The 15,475-nt window shown below is 44.6% G+C and overlaps 1 protein-coding gene across 3 annotated transcripts in view; it reads right to left on the bottom strand.

The window, feature by feature from the left end:
* Fmo4 (flavin containing dimethylaniline monoxygenase 4) overlaps positions 1–11,825 on the bottom strand; it is a 32,981-nt gene extending 21,156 nt beyond the window's left edge. Inside the window, exons 1-2 of one of the 3 annotated variants that reach the window (XM_040277582.2) lie at positions 11,584–11,825; positions 1,534–1,765 (exon numbers count right to left, since the gene is read on the bottom strand). In XM_040277582.2, coding sequence (XP_040133516.1) covers positions 1,534–1,665 — 132 coding nt within the window. In that variant the 5' untranslated portion in view covers positions 1,666–1,765; positions 11,584–11,825. The remainder of the gene's footprint in view (positions 1–1,533; positions 1,766–11,583) is intronic. The other 2 variants (XM_005319878.5, XM_040277581.2) reach the window with 2 other exon arrangements.
* Between the last annotated feature and the right edge of the window lie 3,650 nt (positions 11,826–15,475).

Genomic DNA, 15,475 nt, shown 5'->3' with positions numbered 1-15,475 from the left:
TCTATGTATATTTTCAATCACTGTCTCTTTATTGGCTCCTTCCCATCAGCAGAAAACAACCTATGTCCCCTTTACCCCATCTCTCTTCATCCCTTCTCAATCTGCAGGAAAGAATCGCCATTAGCCTCTGTGTTCTCCCGCGTCCCTCAGCTTGTGTCCGCTCTCAGTCTCCATCACTCAGCAAAACAAGATCTAAAAACACCGGTGAACTTCTTGTGGCTGAGGCGAACCTGCATCTTTCCCTCCAGTCTCTCCTTAACTCTACCTAAGAAGTCTCTTGCACTTCTAACACAGAACTGGTCACACCATGTTGCAATGATCTGTTTGCTGTTTCTATTTCTCCACTCAACAAAGGAGGGCAGGGTCCCTGTCTGTGTCCTGGCAGAAGGACATTATCGAATGAATGAAAATTAAGATTATCATTGTGATTTGAAGAATAACATTGTAATTTTAATAGTGCTGACATGTGGGCATTATTATTATATTTTATTTGTATTTTTCCTTTTGTTCAATTCAATATTATTTTTTTAAATTAACCTGTATTACTTTAGGAGAAAGAAATCAAACCAATCGTGGTGTCCTGTTGAGGCTCAGACTGTATTAGAAAAAGGTGTTGTTGTTGTTGTTGCTGATGTTGTTTTGCTTTCCCCCTGGTACCCTATTCCCCTAGGGTTTGGACCACTCCTGCTGCATTTTCTATTTTCTCCACCATCTATGAAAGATTGGGCAAATGCCAGCTCTTTCTCGAAGGTTTCCTCTTTCATAGCAGGTGAATGGATGCTGCTTTTGCTTTTCCCCCTGAAACGCTGAGTACTTGGTCCTTCCTGGATCCTATCTTCTGACACCTTCTTATTCTCCCTTAGTCCCTGTTGAATACTCTGCTACTCCCTGTAACCAATGGTCCTCAGGGCCATTCCTGGCCTAAGGCAGGTATCTAGCCACTTCCAGACCCACTTTCTGATGCTCAAGTCACCTACCCTGAGCACAGCTCTGCACGCAGCATATTCTACTCGTAAGACAGACTGGTCAGCTCCTGGTTTCTTTCTGTTCTGATAATGCAAAAGCTATTCCCCTACCCACCAGACCTTCCAAGGCCTGGGATCCTGCCTCACTCTTGCAGGTTTTCTTCCTAAAGACCTGAAAAATACCTGGTGGTTGTGCCTCCACCGCCTGATGCTGGTTTCCTCCCTAGCTGGGAGGTATCCCTGTTCACCAGTGCTGCTCTGCTTACTTGATGGGACACTCTGCTACTTTTAGAATGTCTGCGGCTCAGAAATCATCCCAATACCCTATCAGACTCAAGTCTCCTCCCTTCTCTTCCCTGTCCCCAGCCACCCTCTGCCTGCATTCGAGGCTCCTCCCTGAGACCGTGTCCTGCACAGTGTCGATCCCTGCACCATGCACATGTTTGTGGACAGAGCGAGCTACTCCCTCACTTGATCACCAAGGCAGGCAAGAGCCACCATGTCTGACCAGAAACAAAGCCGGTGGCCAGAGTGTGACTGATGGAAATGGAAGGGTGTGACCACTCACAGTGAACTTCCAAAGTCCCCCGAAGTCATCACTTCTCTCAAAGCAGGTGGGCTCCAGGTTCTCATCCAAGCAGCACTTGATGGAGGACAGGCCACTCACACCAGCTCCAATCACTGCAACTCTCTTGGCCATGGGGTTGGAGGAAGGTCAAGCAGAGCTTCTTCAAGTGACGAGGTTGAAAGGGAGCCCTTGACACAGGAATTTTATAGTGCCTGAAATACTCTTTTTTCACCTTAGAGTGGAGGCAGAATCACAATTTGATTAAAAATGCAGACTCTAAAATCAGGCTGCTTTGGGCTGCCTCCTAGCTTCACACTGCTTGTTATCTGTGTGACCTTGGGCTAAGTGTTGCCTTCTCTGTGCCTTTTCTCATCTGTGAAATGGGGATGATGATGATAATGGTAAATGACACTCATAGGCTAATGCAGAGAGCGCCCGCTCCCTGTGGCTTTGAGGCTTAGGTGTGAGCCCTGGTGGACAAGGGGCTATCTCCACTTCCCATCCCTCGACCTGGGGCAGCACAGCTATCACTAGGCCAGTGCTCATATATGGGCTCCAGAATCGACCTGGCAGCCGAAGAGAACTGAGCCTCGTAGGACTGATGCACGTTGTGGCCTCTGTCACCACCCACTGTGGCATGCTCCTTAGTGCACCTCTGGGATTGCACAGGGCCTTGTGGCTGTGAGACTCAGTTATGCCCAGCTGAGCATCAGCCCAGGTGGCCAGGGGACCACCTTTACCAGTGCCACCCCAGCCCTGAGCAGCACAGATGAGGCCAGACTCCATTCGATGGGGTAGGCAGGTGGTAAGCACAGGATTTAGCCATGGAACTTCGTGCTGCAGGGGAAACTAACGCTGGGCAGGTCCTAATGGCCCCTTCTTGAGGGCTGCCTGTGAATGGAGCCTCCGCCACTGCTCCAAAGCCAGGGGAAGCCAGAGCCCCCTTCTCTTGGGCTCCTAGCTAGCGTCAGCTGGGGCTGATGGCAGGGGTTTCGGTCCCATTCCAGTGCTGTGCTAGTCTTGGGGGCTGTGGGGGCTCATGGTCTGACAAAGCTTGGTGGCTTTGATGGCCATAGGTATGACAGGAGCTGGGCTGTTCTATCCATGGTGACTGACAGAACTTGGCAGAACCCTGCAGTGTCTGACCCTAGGCCCAGTAACTGTGGACAGGGCATCAGGCCAACCCAGGGAGAGGCTTGTGGGACAGGCTTCTCTCTCTAGGTCTTGCCTCATCTTCTGAACAACACACCGACAGGGTATTTGGGTTACACCTGGGCCTGGATGGCTTAGAATTTCTGGAAAGACAGGCACCAACAAAGCCTGACCGGGAAGACAGAATACATATCTGATCTTCAATACCTGGATGATCCCACAAACGAACAAGCTTTGAGAGCTTCCAGAGAACCATGGCCTCACCTGGTACTCAGAATAAGGGGCTAGAAACTTACCAGGCAGTAACCAGTGTGGGGGAAATCACAGAGTTTTGATACTCTAAGAAACTTAACAAAGAGATGAAAGCAATTTAAAAAAAATTGAATTATTGAGCTGACAAATTACACTCAGTGAAGGTAAAAATGTGATAGAAGGTATCGATAGAAGGATAGAATAAACAGAAGAAAGAACTGGCTCAAAGACAGGTCATGGAAAATACACAGTTGAAGGAGAAAAAAGGAAAAAGTGACGAGTCATGAAGAAAGCTTATACCCTGGGCCGGCATTAAAAGAGCAAATACTGGGCTGGGGCGGGGGCTCAGTGCTAGCACGTGTGAGGCCCTGGGTTCGCTCCTCAGCACCGCATAAAAATAAATAAATAGAAATAAAGGCATTGTATCCATCTTCAACTAAAAAAAATCTTTTTAAAAAAGAGCAAATATGAAGGTTCCTGGGGTTCAGGGAGGACTTGGGAATGTCCTTCAGAAATGTCCTGTAGGAAGTTTATTCAAAGAAATATTCAGAGAAAGCTTCCCAAATCCAGAGAAGGATACAAATGTTCAAGAACAGGAAGGTCAAAGTCAACCAGTCAAATTTAACTCACCCAAGTTTACCCCAAGACATTTTATAATCAAGCCCTCTCAAGCAAAACCTAAAGAGAAGTTTCTCAAGACACATGGGGTGCCCCAGTTCATCTGACAGCTGGCTTCGCAGGAGAAACCTTGTAAGCCAGGAGCTAGTGGCATGATATTTTTGTAGTACTGAAGAAAAAAAAAAACAGAAATCCAAAACAAACCAAAAATAATGTAAAATAATAATACACTACTCGAGTATTCACTTAATCACCAACAAAGATTATCAGAGAGGGAAAAATAAAGAAAGGTACTACAAAAAAACTAGAAAACAAGTCACACAGTGGTTCTAGTACGACCTTACCTGTAAGTAATCACCATAAAGGGAAATGTATTAAATTCCTCAATTAAAAGACAAAGTGACCAGATGGACACAAAAATAAGACCCAACTCTGTTGCTTACAAGAAACTCACTTTCCCTCTGAGGACACTCATGGACAGACAGTGAAAGGATGCAATAAGATGTGCCGTGCAAGTGGAAGCTAAAAGAAGGAAGGAGCGGCCAGACCGATATCAGATAAACTAGACTGTAAATCAGTCAAAAGAGACGAAGTCATCACATAATGATAAAGAGGTCAATTCAGCATAAAGAAAAAACAATTCTAAATATATGTGCTCCTCATATCAGAGCACCCAGATTTATAAAACATGTATTAATAGACCTAGAGAGAGAGAGAGTCAGACAGACCGACAGACACACAGAGAGACGGACTCCAGAAGAACCATAGTTGAGGACTTTAACTCCCCCACTTTCATCAATGATCATCCAGATAGAAAATCAACAAAGAAATAGAGTCAAACTATCCTACACCAAATAGATCTAACAGACACCTAGAGACCACTCTATCCAACAGATGATGGATACACACTTTTTTCTCATCAGTGCATAGAACATTCTAGGGAGCAGATCACATGATAGGTCATAAAAAAGTCTCAAAAATAAAAAAAATGAGATCATATACAGTATTCTTTTGACCAAAATACAATAAAGCTAGAAATCAATAACAAGAAAAACTTTGGGAACTATACAAATACATGGAAATTACTTTAGCCACAGTCCCAGCTAAACATTTCTTGAAACAAATGAAAATGGAGATACAACATACCAAAACCTAGGAGATAACAGCAAAAGCAAAAGTTTTTAGCAATCAATGTCCACATCAAAAAAGTAGAAAGATCTTAAACAACCTATTGCTGCGTCTCAAAGAACTAGAAAAACAAGAACAAACTAACCCAAAATCAGTAGAAGGAAAGAAATAATAAAGATCAGAGCAGAAATGAATGAGTCAGACACTAAAAAGCAATACATAAGATTAATGAAACAAAGAGCTAGCTCTTCGAAGATAAACAAAATAGACAAACCCTCAGCTATAACTAAGAAGAGCAGAGAAAGGACTCAAAATCAGTGATGGAGAGGGAGACATTACAACCGACACCACAGAAATACAAAGATATTAGTGATTTTTAAGAACAACTATGTGCCAATAAATTTGATAATCTATAAGAAATAGATAAATTTCTAGGTAAAAATCTTACCAAGACTGAAACATGAATAAATAGAAAACATGAACAAACCAATACCAAGTAATGAGATGGTATCAGTAATACAAAGCTTCTCATCAAGGAGAAGCCCACAACCAGTTGGCTTCACTGCTGATTTTTTGTTTTTGGTACCAGATATTTAGCTCAGGAGTGTTTAACCACTGATGTACATCCCTGACCCATTTTTTTTTAAAAAAAATTTGAGACAGGATCTTTCTAAATTGCTTTGAGCCTCACTAAATTGCTGAGGCTGACTTTGAACTTGTGTTCCTCCTGCCTCAGCCTCCTGAGCTGCTGGGATGACAGGCATGTGCCACCGTACCCGGCTTTACTGATGAATTCCACCAAACATTTAAAGATGTAAAACAATAGAAGAAGAAAGAATTCTTCCAAAGACATTTGATGAGCCTGGGATTATCCTGACACCAAAATCTGACAAGGACGCAATAATAATGACCACCACTACCACCACCATCCCCCCAAAAAAAGAAAAAAAGCTCTAGGCCAGTATCCTTGATGACCATATATGCAAAAATCCTCCATAAAATTCTAGCAAACCAAATATGACAGCATATTTAAAAGATTATGCACCATGACCAAGTGGGATTAATCCCTGGAATGCAAGGATGGTTCATTATATTCAAATGTGATTATGGAAAATGGATCAATAAAATTCAACATCTTTTCATGATAAAAATGCTAAATGAATTAGGCACATAAGGAATGTACCTCTGCACAATAAAGACCATTTATAATAAGCCAACAGTTGACATTATATTGCATGGGGAAAAGATGAAAACTTTTCAAAATCTGAAACAAGACAAGGATGCCTGCTTTACCATCCTCTTCCACATAGTGCTGGAAGTCCTAGCCAGGGCAGTCAGTCAGAGAAAAAAACAAAGGGCATCCAAGTTGGAAAAAACGTCAAATTATCACTGTTTGCATAATTTGATTTTTTAAAAAAAATTTTAGTTGTCAGTGGACCTTTATTTTATTTATTTATATGTGCTGCTAAGGATTGAACCCAGGGCCTCACACATGCTAGGCAAGCACTCTACCACTGAGCCACAACCCCAGCCCCAGATGACATGATTTTATATACAGAAAACTCCAAAAAAACACAACCAAAAATGATTAGAACTAATAAATGAGTTCACCAAAGTTGTAAGATATAAAATCACCTACAAAAATCATTAGTGTTACTATTTTTCAATGACAGACTATCTGATACAGAAATCAAGAAAACCATCCAATGTACATAGCTGCAAAAAGAAATCAAATACCTAGGAATACATTTAACCAAAGAGGTAAAAAATCTCTATGATGAAAATTATAAAACATTAATGAAAAAAATTGAAGGGGACCTAAAAAAGTGGAAAGATATCTGATTTCAGGGATTGGAAGAGTCAATAGTTTTAAAATGTTTGTACTACCCAAGGTGATTTATAAATTCAATGAATTAAAATATTAAAATGCCGATGATTCCAGGTACTGTGGCACACACATGTAATCCCAGTGGCTTGGGATGTTGAAGCAGGAGAATGGCAAGTTCAAGGCCAACCTCAGCAACTTAGGGAGGCCCTAAGTAGTGAGACCCTGTCTAAAAATAAAAAAAATAAAAAGGGCTGGGGATGTGGCTCAGTGGTAAAGTGTCCTGGGTTCAATCCCCAATACCCAAAATTAAACAAACCACCAACCAGCCACTGCCCCAAACAATGGTGTTCTTCACAGGGCAGGAAAAAAGGCAATTCTAAATTTCTATGGAACCACACAAAACCTTGAAGTCAAAGCCATTTTGAGCCAAAAGAACCAAGCAGCATATAGAATACTACCTGACTTCAACATGTACTGGTCATCAACAGCATGGGATTGACATTAAAGCAAACATGTGGAAGAATGTAGAAGGTAATATGCAGCCTAGAAGTAAAGCCATGCTTTTATAGCCATCCAGTTTTCAACCAAGGGGCTATGAACACATACGGGAGGAAGGACAGTCCTTTCACTAAATAGTGCTGGGAAAATTAAGAGATCCACATGCAGAAGAGAGAAGCTAGACCCCCGTCTCATACCAGTTACTGAGATCGGTGTAAAATGGATTAACACTTCAGTGTGAGTAAGATCTGGCTATGAGGCTCCTAGAAAAAAAACCCCGGGGGGCGGTGCGGTATGCTTCAAGACATTGGCGCAGGCAAGGATTTTTTTACAAGACCCAAGAGCACAGGATATGAAAGCAAAACCAGACAAATGGTATTACATAAACCTAAAAACTGCACTTGGAAGGAAACAATCAACATAATGCAGAGACAACCTGCAGAGTGGGAGAAGACCTCTGTAATGTGTACATCTGACAAGGGGTTGATATCCAGAATGTGTAAGAGAATCTATAAGGAACTCCAAAAGCTCAGTAGCAAAAACACCCCCAAATGAACCAATTAAAAATGGGCAATAGACCTAAATAGACATTTCTCAAAAGAAGACATACAAATGACCAAGAGGTAGATGAACAAATGCTCAACATCACTAACTCTCAGGAAAATGCAAATCAAAATCACAATATCGCCTCACCCTACTCTTGAGATAGAATGGCTAAATATCCAAAAGACTAAAGACAGGGGCTGGGATTGTGGCTCAGAGGTAGAGCACTTGCCTAGCATGTGTGAGGCACTGAGTTCAATCCTCAGCACCACATAAGAATAAAATAAAGGTATTATGTCCACCTATAACTAACTATATATATGTATTACATATATATATATATATATATAATAGTTAATTATATATTTCAAGACTAAAGACAATACATCTGGTGAGAATGTGCACACTGTTGGGAATGTCAACCAGCATAGCTTTATGGAAAACAGTATGCAGTTCTTAAAAAAAATAAAGCTAAGTCTGCCATATGACCCAGCACTCCCACTGCAGGGCATACATCCAAAGAGAATGAGATCAGTACCTTGAAGAGACAGCCACACTCCCATGTTCTTCGGGGCACTATTGTGATAGCCAAGAAATGGAAACAAGGGTCCACCAACTGACAAATGGAAAGTGTGGCATATATACACAATGGGATACCTCTCCTCCACAAGAATAATGAAGTCCTTTTATTTGCAGGAGGGCGGATAGGAATGGAGATAATGATACAGAAAGACAAGTCTCACTCCTATGGACTGGGTAGGGATCCTTAACCCTGTGCAGAGGCAGGACTGATGGACATACTGGAGAACAGAACCCCCTGGAGAGCCATATGGGCCATTTTGGAGTCCAAGGTGAGGTCAAGTGGAAACGAGGAGGCTTGTGCTTGTCAGGGGCACTGGAGCAGGGGTGGCTGGGGTTCAGTGCAGCTTCTCTCCTCCCTCAGGTAACCAGTTATTCCAGTAACCCAGGTTCACGTCGTGATGAGGCTCTCAACACATCTAGTGGACTTAGTTGCAAGGGTTGTTTTTCCCTGCAATTTCCTTGGCCAGTTCAGAAAACACACAAGCAGTCATTGAGACCTCCACGTATTTAACTGCTTTACAAAATACTCTCATTGGCTTTTGCCTTTGAAGATAGGATACTTTTTGAGTTGGGATCTGGCTAAGTGTCCTCTGTGTGATTTTGTAGTCATGTGCCACTTGCCACAGTGGTGTCTGGCTTGGTAGTGGGGGGTGGGCGAGAGAGCAGATAGTCATCGAGCCACAGAGCAATGGGTGGGGGGGGGAAGCACGGGCATCCTCCTCAGCATAAGCAAAGGCTGCCCTGCTAAGGAGAGGCAGAGTCCACTCCACACATGGGTCTCTTTCTCTGAGGCCAGGAAGTGCACGTGATGTTGGTCAGAGAGCTTGAGGGGTCCTGTGACTTGCAGGACCTCTTTCCCTATGTTCAGGTTTGTGCTGACACTTGGCATGGGCCTGGGGAGTTTGCCCCTGTGGTCCTTGAACTTGCCTCCTCATCAGATCAGAAGCTCCAGGCACACACGCAATGTCTCTTCTGTATTATGGAGAGCAAGGAAAGCTCCTGGCCCACAGACCCTGAGACTCAACTGGTTCTGGCAGATTCATGGACTCGCAGTGAGAATCAGAGGGACTTCCTGGGGTTGTCTGTTACAAATTTATTGGTTGTTCTGCCCTTCATAAGGTTTCGATCTCCATAACCAGCTCATTATCTGTCGCGAAACTTACTCTTCTTTCAGACTCTTGGTTTATTTGGGAGAGCCAAGTAGGCTGCAAGGAGAGTAGACTTTTGAAGTCAGTAGGATGGGTCTGAACTTTGTCTCTGCTGCTGACTTGACATATAAACCTTTAAAAACTACAGAATCACTCTTACCTACATTATTTGTAAGATTGGAAAAATATCTAAGCTAAAGGACTGTGTATTAGACAAGGTGACATCATTTACACAAAAGTGCCTAGCATAAAATATTTACTCAGTGTTCATTATCATCTCTCTCCCTCTCTCCTTTCTCCCCAGAAAAGACAGCTCAGACAGAAGAAATTCATCAACACACTTTGGAAACAAAGAGACAAACACTGTGGATCCCTTTGGGTCCACCAGCTTCTAACAGGAAATAAATGGCCTCTACCAAAAAGAAACTGGATTTTCTTTTTTTTTTTTTGGGGGGGGTACCACGGATTGAACTCAGGGGCACTTGACCACTGAGCCACATCCCCAGCCCTATTTTATATTTATTTAGAGACAGGGTCTCACTGAGTTGCTTAGCACCTCACTTTTTGCTGAGGCTGGCTTTCAACTCATGATCCTCCTGCCTTAGCCTCCTGAACTGCTGGATTATAGGCATGAAACTGCTAGGCCCCTGGGTAAAAGTCTGGCACTGGCAGATCTCTGCTGTGCTCTGTCATTAACAACACACGCAAAAGTAGTCATTTATTGAATTGGTAAAGTGAGAAACACACTGAACTGAACAGTCAGGTGGCAAATGAATTCATTCAACAGGTGTGCCCAGGGTACCCAAGTGTAGGGCCCCAAACAAGTGGGACTCAGTGATTACATAAAAGCAATAAAGTCTTTTAAAACAACAAACAACAACAACAACAAAAAGCCACAGTGACGGCCCTCACGGGTGCAGAAAGGATTACAGTCAAACACAGCATGTGAAGGCCTGTGACAGCAGCATGCTCTGGGTACGAAGCTTGCAGGCCCTGGGATACAACAGGACTGGGCAGGAACATGTGTCTGTTAAAGGTTGACTAGAGAACTTACTGATGGCCAAAAAATTGGGGACTTGTATTTTTTAAAATTAACTCGTATTTACAAACTATACAGTTTTGAGTAGGGGCAGTCCTTTCAAAATATACTTTAGGTCAGTTTGGGAAGGTCACCAACAAACCTGAAATACAGAGGTCTGAGATCTGCTTGGCTTCTGCCTCTCACCAGCTGATGGGACCTGGCACTGAACAGCAGATGTCTGTGTGCCCTGGTTTTCACATTTGTAAAAAAACAATTTTCTCTTTATTCCTTTCCAGCTTGAAAGGATTGGGTTTTTGTGTGTGTGTGTGTGTGTCTGAAAACCAGGTAAATAGTTCCCCAAAATCTACCCAGAAACAAAATCGCACGTGAACTCCAAGGGAGGGAGCGCCGTGGTCTGGAGAGCCGCAGCGGGACCCTGTGCCCGGAGGCGGCTTGTCCTTTGGCGGAAAGCAGCCTTGCTTTTTGTTTTATTTTCATTTTTAAAAATTTAAAAATTTGTTCTCATTAGTTACACGTGAGAGTCGAGTGCATTTTGACACACTGTTCACAAATGGAGCACCACTTCCCTTGCTCCGGCTGGACCTGGTGCAGTCACAGGGGCGTGTCATCACAGGTGTGTACAGGTAATGATGTCCTCCCATTCCTGCTCCTTCCCTTCCCCGCCCCTCCCGTCCCTGATGCCCCTCGGCACCTTCCAAAGTTCCTCCCTTCTCCCCACCCCCCACTATGGATCAGCATCTGCTTATCAGAGAAGACACTTGGCCTTTGGGTTCTGCAGTCCTGCTTTCTGAACCGGACCTTGGGCCAGAAGGAATCTGCACCCCATACTACCCCCAGCTCTCGTCTTCTGGGACATGGAGAGGTGTGGGTGGTTCGCACACCGTGTCATGTGTGGGCTTTGGGATCTCATCAGCCGCGGTTCTCCTCCTGGGCACCGTGATTCCCCGCCGCCACCTGTGGAGGGTCTCGGTTTCCAGAGCCTGGCTCTGCTGTCCTTCCCAAGAGGACATCAGAGGCAAGCTGGACTCCGGCAGTCCGGGGCTCTGTTCTTCTCAGGACAACTTCTCCCCACCCCCAACGTGACCCTGGTCTCCCGACCCCTGCCCTGGGCTTCCCGACTTCCTAACTGTGCTGCTGGGACCTGCACCCGGAGGCTCCAGTCACCCTCCTCCCCAGTGAACGGGCTTGGCAAGAACGGCGTCCCCCGCAAACGCAGCTTCTGTGAACATCTCCCCTAAAAACAAACCCCGGACACTCACCTCGATCCAGGCAGCAGAGGCTCCGCGCCGAAGGCCCAAGAGCGTGTCCCTCTCCCCCTGTCTCTGAAGCCCAAGTTACTGGTCCTAAGAGGAGACCTAAGGCTGACTTTGACCACAGCCCTCTCTGCTCAAAGCCAAGCGACTGGCCTCTCAGGCTGGTGACAGCAGGAAGCGTTCGCTCTAAAAAGTTGGTGGGGACCGGAGTCCGGCCTGCGCGGTCCTGGGGGCGGGGCGACGGTGAGAGCGGCCTTGGGATTGGAGGGACGGGCGCCTCCTGCGGTCCCAGGCGCAGTGCCCGGGAGGCAGGCGCGCTGGGCCTCGGGCGCCGGCAGGGGGCGCCAGACAGCCCCCCGCCCAACCAACTGCGCACAAACTTCTCACCCTGACTCCTAACTTGGCCTCTTGGAGCATCGGGTGCGGTGGAAAAAGATAGAGCAATTTAGGTGACTGCATCAAGAGGCTCCGATCAGGTTGTTCCACGGCTGGCGCTTCCCGACTCCCTGAGTGCGGTTTTAAAATTGAGGATTCACCGGGAGTTCCAGCGGCATCATCCTTCAGATTGGGTCAGCAGAGGGAGCTGGTGAGGTGTGTCTGGGAAAGCCTAAGACAACCTTCAGACATCCACTCAGTCAAGAGGAACTGGAGGACCACAGTGGAGGTACCCCGCATTCCTGTTCTCTCCACCCAGTGCTGGGAACCTGGCATTGCAGACCGTCTTAGGTCTTGTGTCTGGGGACATTTTCCCACACAGTCCTCTAGAAGTTTCTGAATCAGGAGTCACAAATTGCAAAGAAGGCAGGAAGGCAAGAAGTGGGTCAGATAAAGTCTGACTGGAAGCAGCACCTGTGGATTTAGTTTAGATAAATGTTGCCAATCTCACAAGGCTTTAGGCTCAACAGAAGCTGCAGATCCAGAGGTTAATCTGTTGGTAACAAATTAATTTTTTTCTTTTGCAAAATATAAAGAGTTGAAACTGTTGAAGAACCTGTTTCATTAAGGAACAACAATGTATAAAAGAGGTTACCACCCACACATGCTTCCCCCCCACCCCCATGCTCTGCCCCCCACCGCTCTCCCCCGACCCCGATGGCTCTTGCCAAACCATCTGAAAATAATCTGGAAACATCGGTGTCATCCAGATGCTTCAGCCTGTGTCTCACAAGCAATTGGCACATGCCCTGCCAATCATATTGTCAGTTCCACACTCCATGTAAGAAAGTCTATATAAATTTAATATATAGTCCAACATATAGTCTACCTTAAAATTCCTCCACAAAATGCAGAATGTCCAAAGCGTCCTAGTGGTGTGCTGGAGTTGGCTTGTAGTGAGAGGATGTATACACCTCTTCCAACTCTGAGTTTGAGAATATCAAGAGACTTTGGTCACCGTGAGAAAACTTACACAATGAAAATTGGCAAATGGTCTGGTTGGGTGCCTGCACTCTGAGCCAGTCTTAAACATTTACCAGCACCCTCATCTTTTTTTTTTAGAAAAAACTGTGCACATTTAAAGTACACAATTTGATGAGTCTATTAGGACTGAATACAAACATGAAACCAAAAAGGTAATGAACAAAAAAGGTAATGAACGTAATCATCACCTTCAAAAGTTTCCTCTGTGTGTGTGTTGGGGGCGGGGGGGGGGTTAAGAATACCTAACAGGAGATCTTCCATCTTAATTGTTGAAGCACACAATACTGTATTATTAGTTACCTGTGTGTTCTATAGCTGATCTCCTGAGCTTTTTCATCTTTCATTTTGAAAGAGTCTGACCACTCTCCATTCCCTGCCACTCTCAGCCCCTGCCAACTGCCCTTCTCTCTGCTTCTATGAATTCAACTAGGTTAGATAGTTTATGTGAGTAGAATCATGCTGTGTCTGTCTGTGTGTGACTAGCCGATTTTGCATAGCATAATCTCCTCCCAGCTCATCCATGTCCTACTTAAGGCAGAATTTCCTTTTTTCAGGCTTAATAATGTTCTGTGGTGTGTATATTTCACATTTTCTTTAACCATTCATCTGTTGATGGCATTGGTTCACCATATTTAGCTATTGTGAACAATGCTACAAGGAAGGGGAGAGTGGAGGTGTGAGACCCTGGTTTCAGTTTTCCTGCATGTACACCCCAAAATGAGATTGGTGCATCATATACCATCATACTTTTGATTTTTTGAGGACTTTTCACACTGTTTTCCATAAGAACTCACCATTTTGTATTCCTACCAAGAGCATGGCCGTCTCCTCGTCCTTCCTGGTGTGTGCAGCTTTGTTTATGATAATAGCTATCCTGTCAGGTGTGGGGTGATAAATCCTTGTGGTTTTAATTGCATTACCTAACAATTAGTGGTGTTGAACACCTTTACCTCTTGGTCATTTGTGTGTTTTATTTGGAGAATGTTAGTCCTTTGCCAATTTTAGAATCAGTTATTTGGTTTTGACTTCTGACCTCTTCTCAGATATGTGGTTCGCGGTCTTTCTCCCTCCCACAGGATGCCTTTCCTTTGCAGTATGCAGGACGTGTACTGTGGTGGAGTTCCACTTGTCTGGCTTTGCTTTTGCTGCCTGTTCTTTTGGTACCTGTTATGGTTTGGAAGTGAGGTGTTTCCTAAAAGCTCCTGCTCATGCAGGAATGCTCAGAGGTGAAATGACTGGTCTGTGAGAGCTGTCACCTGATCAACCCGTCCTAGTTCGAATGGGCTGACTGGTGGTACCTGCAGACAGGTGGTGGTACCTGTAGACAGGTGGGGCATGGCTGAGGAGGTGGTCACTGGGGGCTGTCCTGAGGCTATGCCCAGCTTGGCTTCTGGAGGTGCATCTTCCCTGCGACCCTTCCCACCTGTGCTTCCTGACCCCACCATGAGCTGAGCAGCTCCTCTACTGGGTCCTTTCCCCATGTTTGCTGTTTTGCTTTGGGCCCAGAGCAATGGAGTCAGCCATCTATGGACTGAGACCTCTGAAACCATGAGCCTCAGATAAACGTATCCTCCTCTAACTCATTCTTCTCAGGTATTTTGGTTACAGCGATGCCAAAGTTGGCTAATACAGTGTCATAGCCCAAATTTCATTGCCAAGACCAATGTCAAGAAGGATATAATGAGAAGTTGGCTGTTTGCATGTAGATTGCTTTGGGAAGTGTGGATATTTTAGCAATAGTAAGTCTTCTAACCCATGTTTACATTTAATTATTTAACCTGTTTTAGTCGATGTTTCTATATGGTGTAAGATAAAGGCATTCTTTTGCATGAGGATTTCCAGTTTCTTGGCCGTATTTATTAAAGAGGCTCCTTCCTGTTGTATATGCTTGGCAATCTTATCAGACGACCATGTGTTTTTGGGTTTGTTTTGGGAACTGCATCCTGTTCTGTTGGTCTCTATGTCTGCCTTTATGCCACCACCACATTGTTTTAATTACTAGAGTGTCATAGTATCATTTTAAACCAGGAAGTGTGATATCTACAGTTTCCTTCTTTCTCAAGATTGCCTTGGCTATTTGCGGTGTTTTGTGGTTCCATGAGAATTCTAGATTGTTTTTCTTTTCTATCTCTCTAATCCAGGAAGAGTGTCTCACTGTTAGGTAGTAGTTTAATAATGAGAAGTGAAACATGAACCAATAGCACAGCAAGGCGCAGAGTTTCTCTGAAATGCCTTTTTTTTTTTTTTTTTACACATTTGACAGGCAAAGGCTGCAGAAGGTGGACTCTGGTTCTCCTGGTGAACACCAGACAGTTATCAGTTTGGAAGCAGAAAAGTTTCCTGGTCGTTCTCTGCTTGGAGACCTGTACTCTGTCTGGAGAGTGTGCTTATTAACCTACAATAAAATTTGCTTGCTTGATTTTCATGGGACACAAGAACTGAGGTCTGAATGCTCAGCTCCCACTCTTCTGTGACACCC

The sequence above is a fragment of the Ictidomys tridecemlineatus genome, chromosome 10 (assembly GCF_052094955.1).
Source record: "Ictidomys tridecemlineatus isolate mIctTri1 chromosome 10, mIctTri1.hap1, whole genome shotgun sequence".
NCBI classification, from domain to species: domain Eukaryota; kingdom Metazoa; phylum Chordata; class Mammalia; order Rodentia; family Sciuridae; genus Ictidomys; species Ictidomys tridecemlineatus.
Note: the sequence above shows the minus strand (reverse complement) of the source record. Positions and strands in the feature narration are given on the sequence as shown.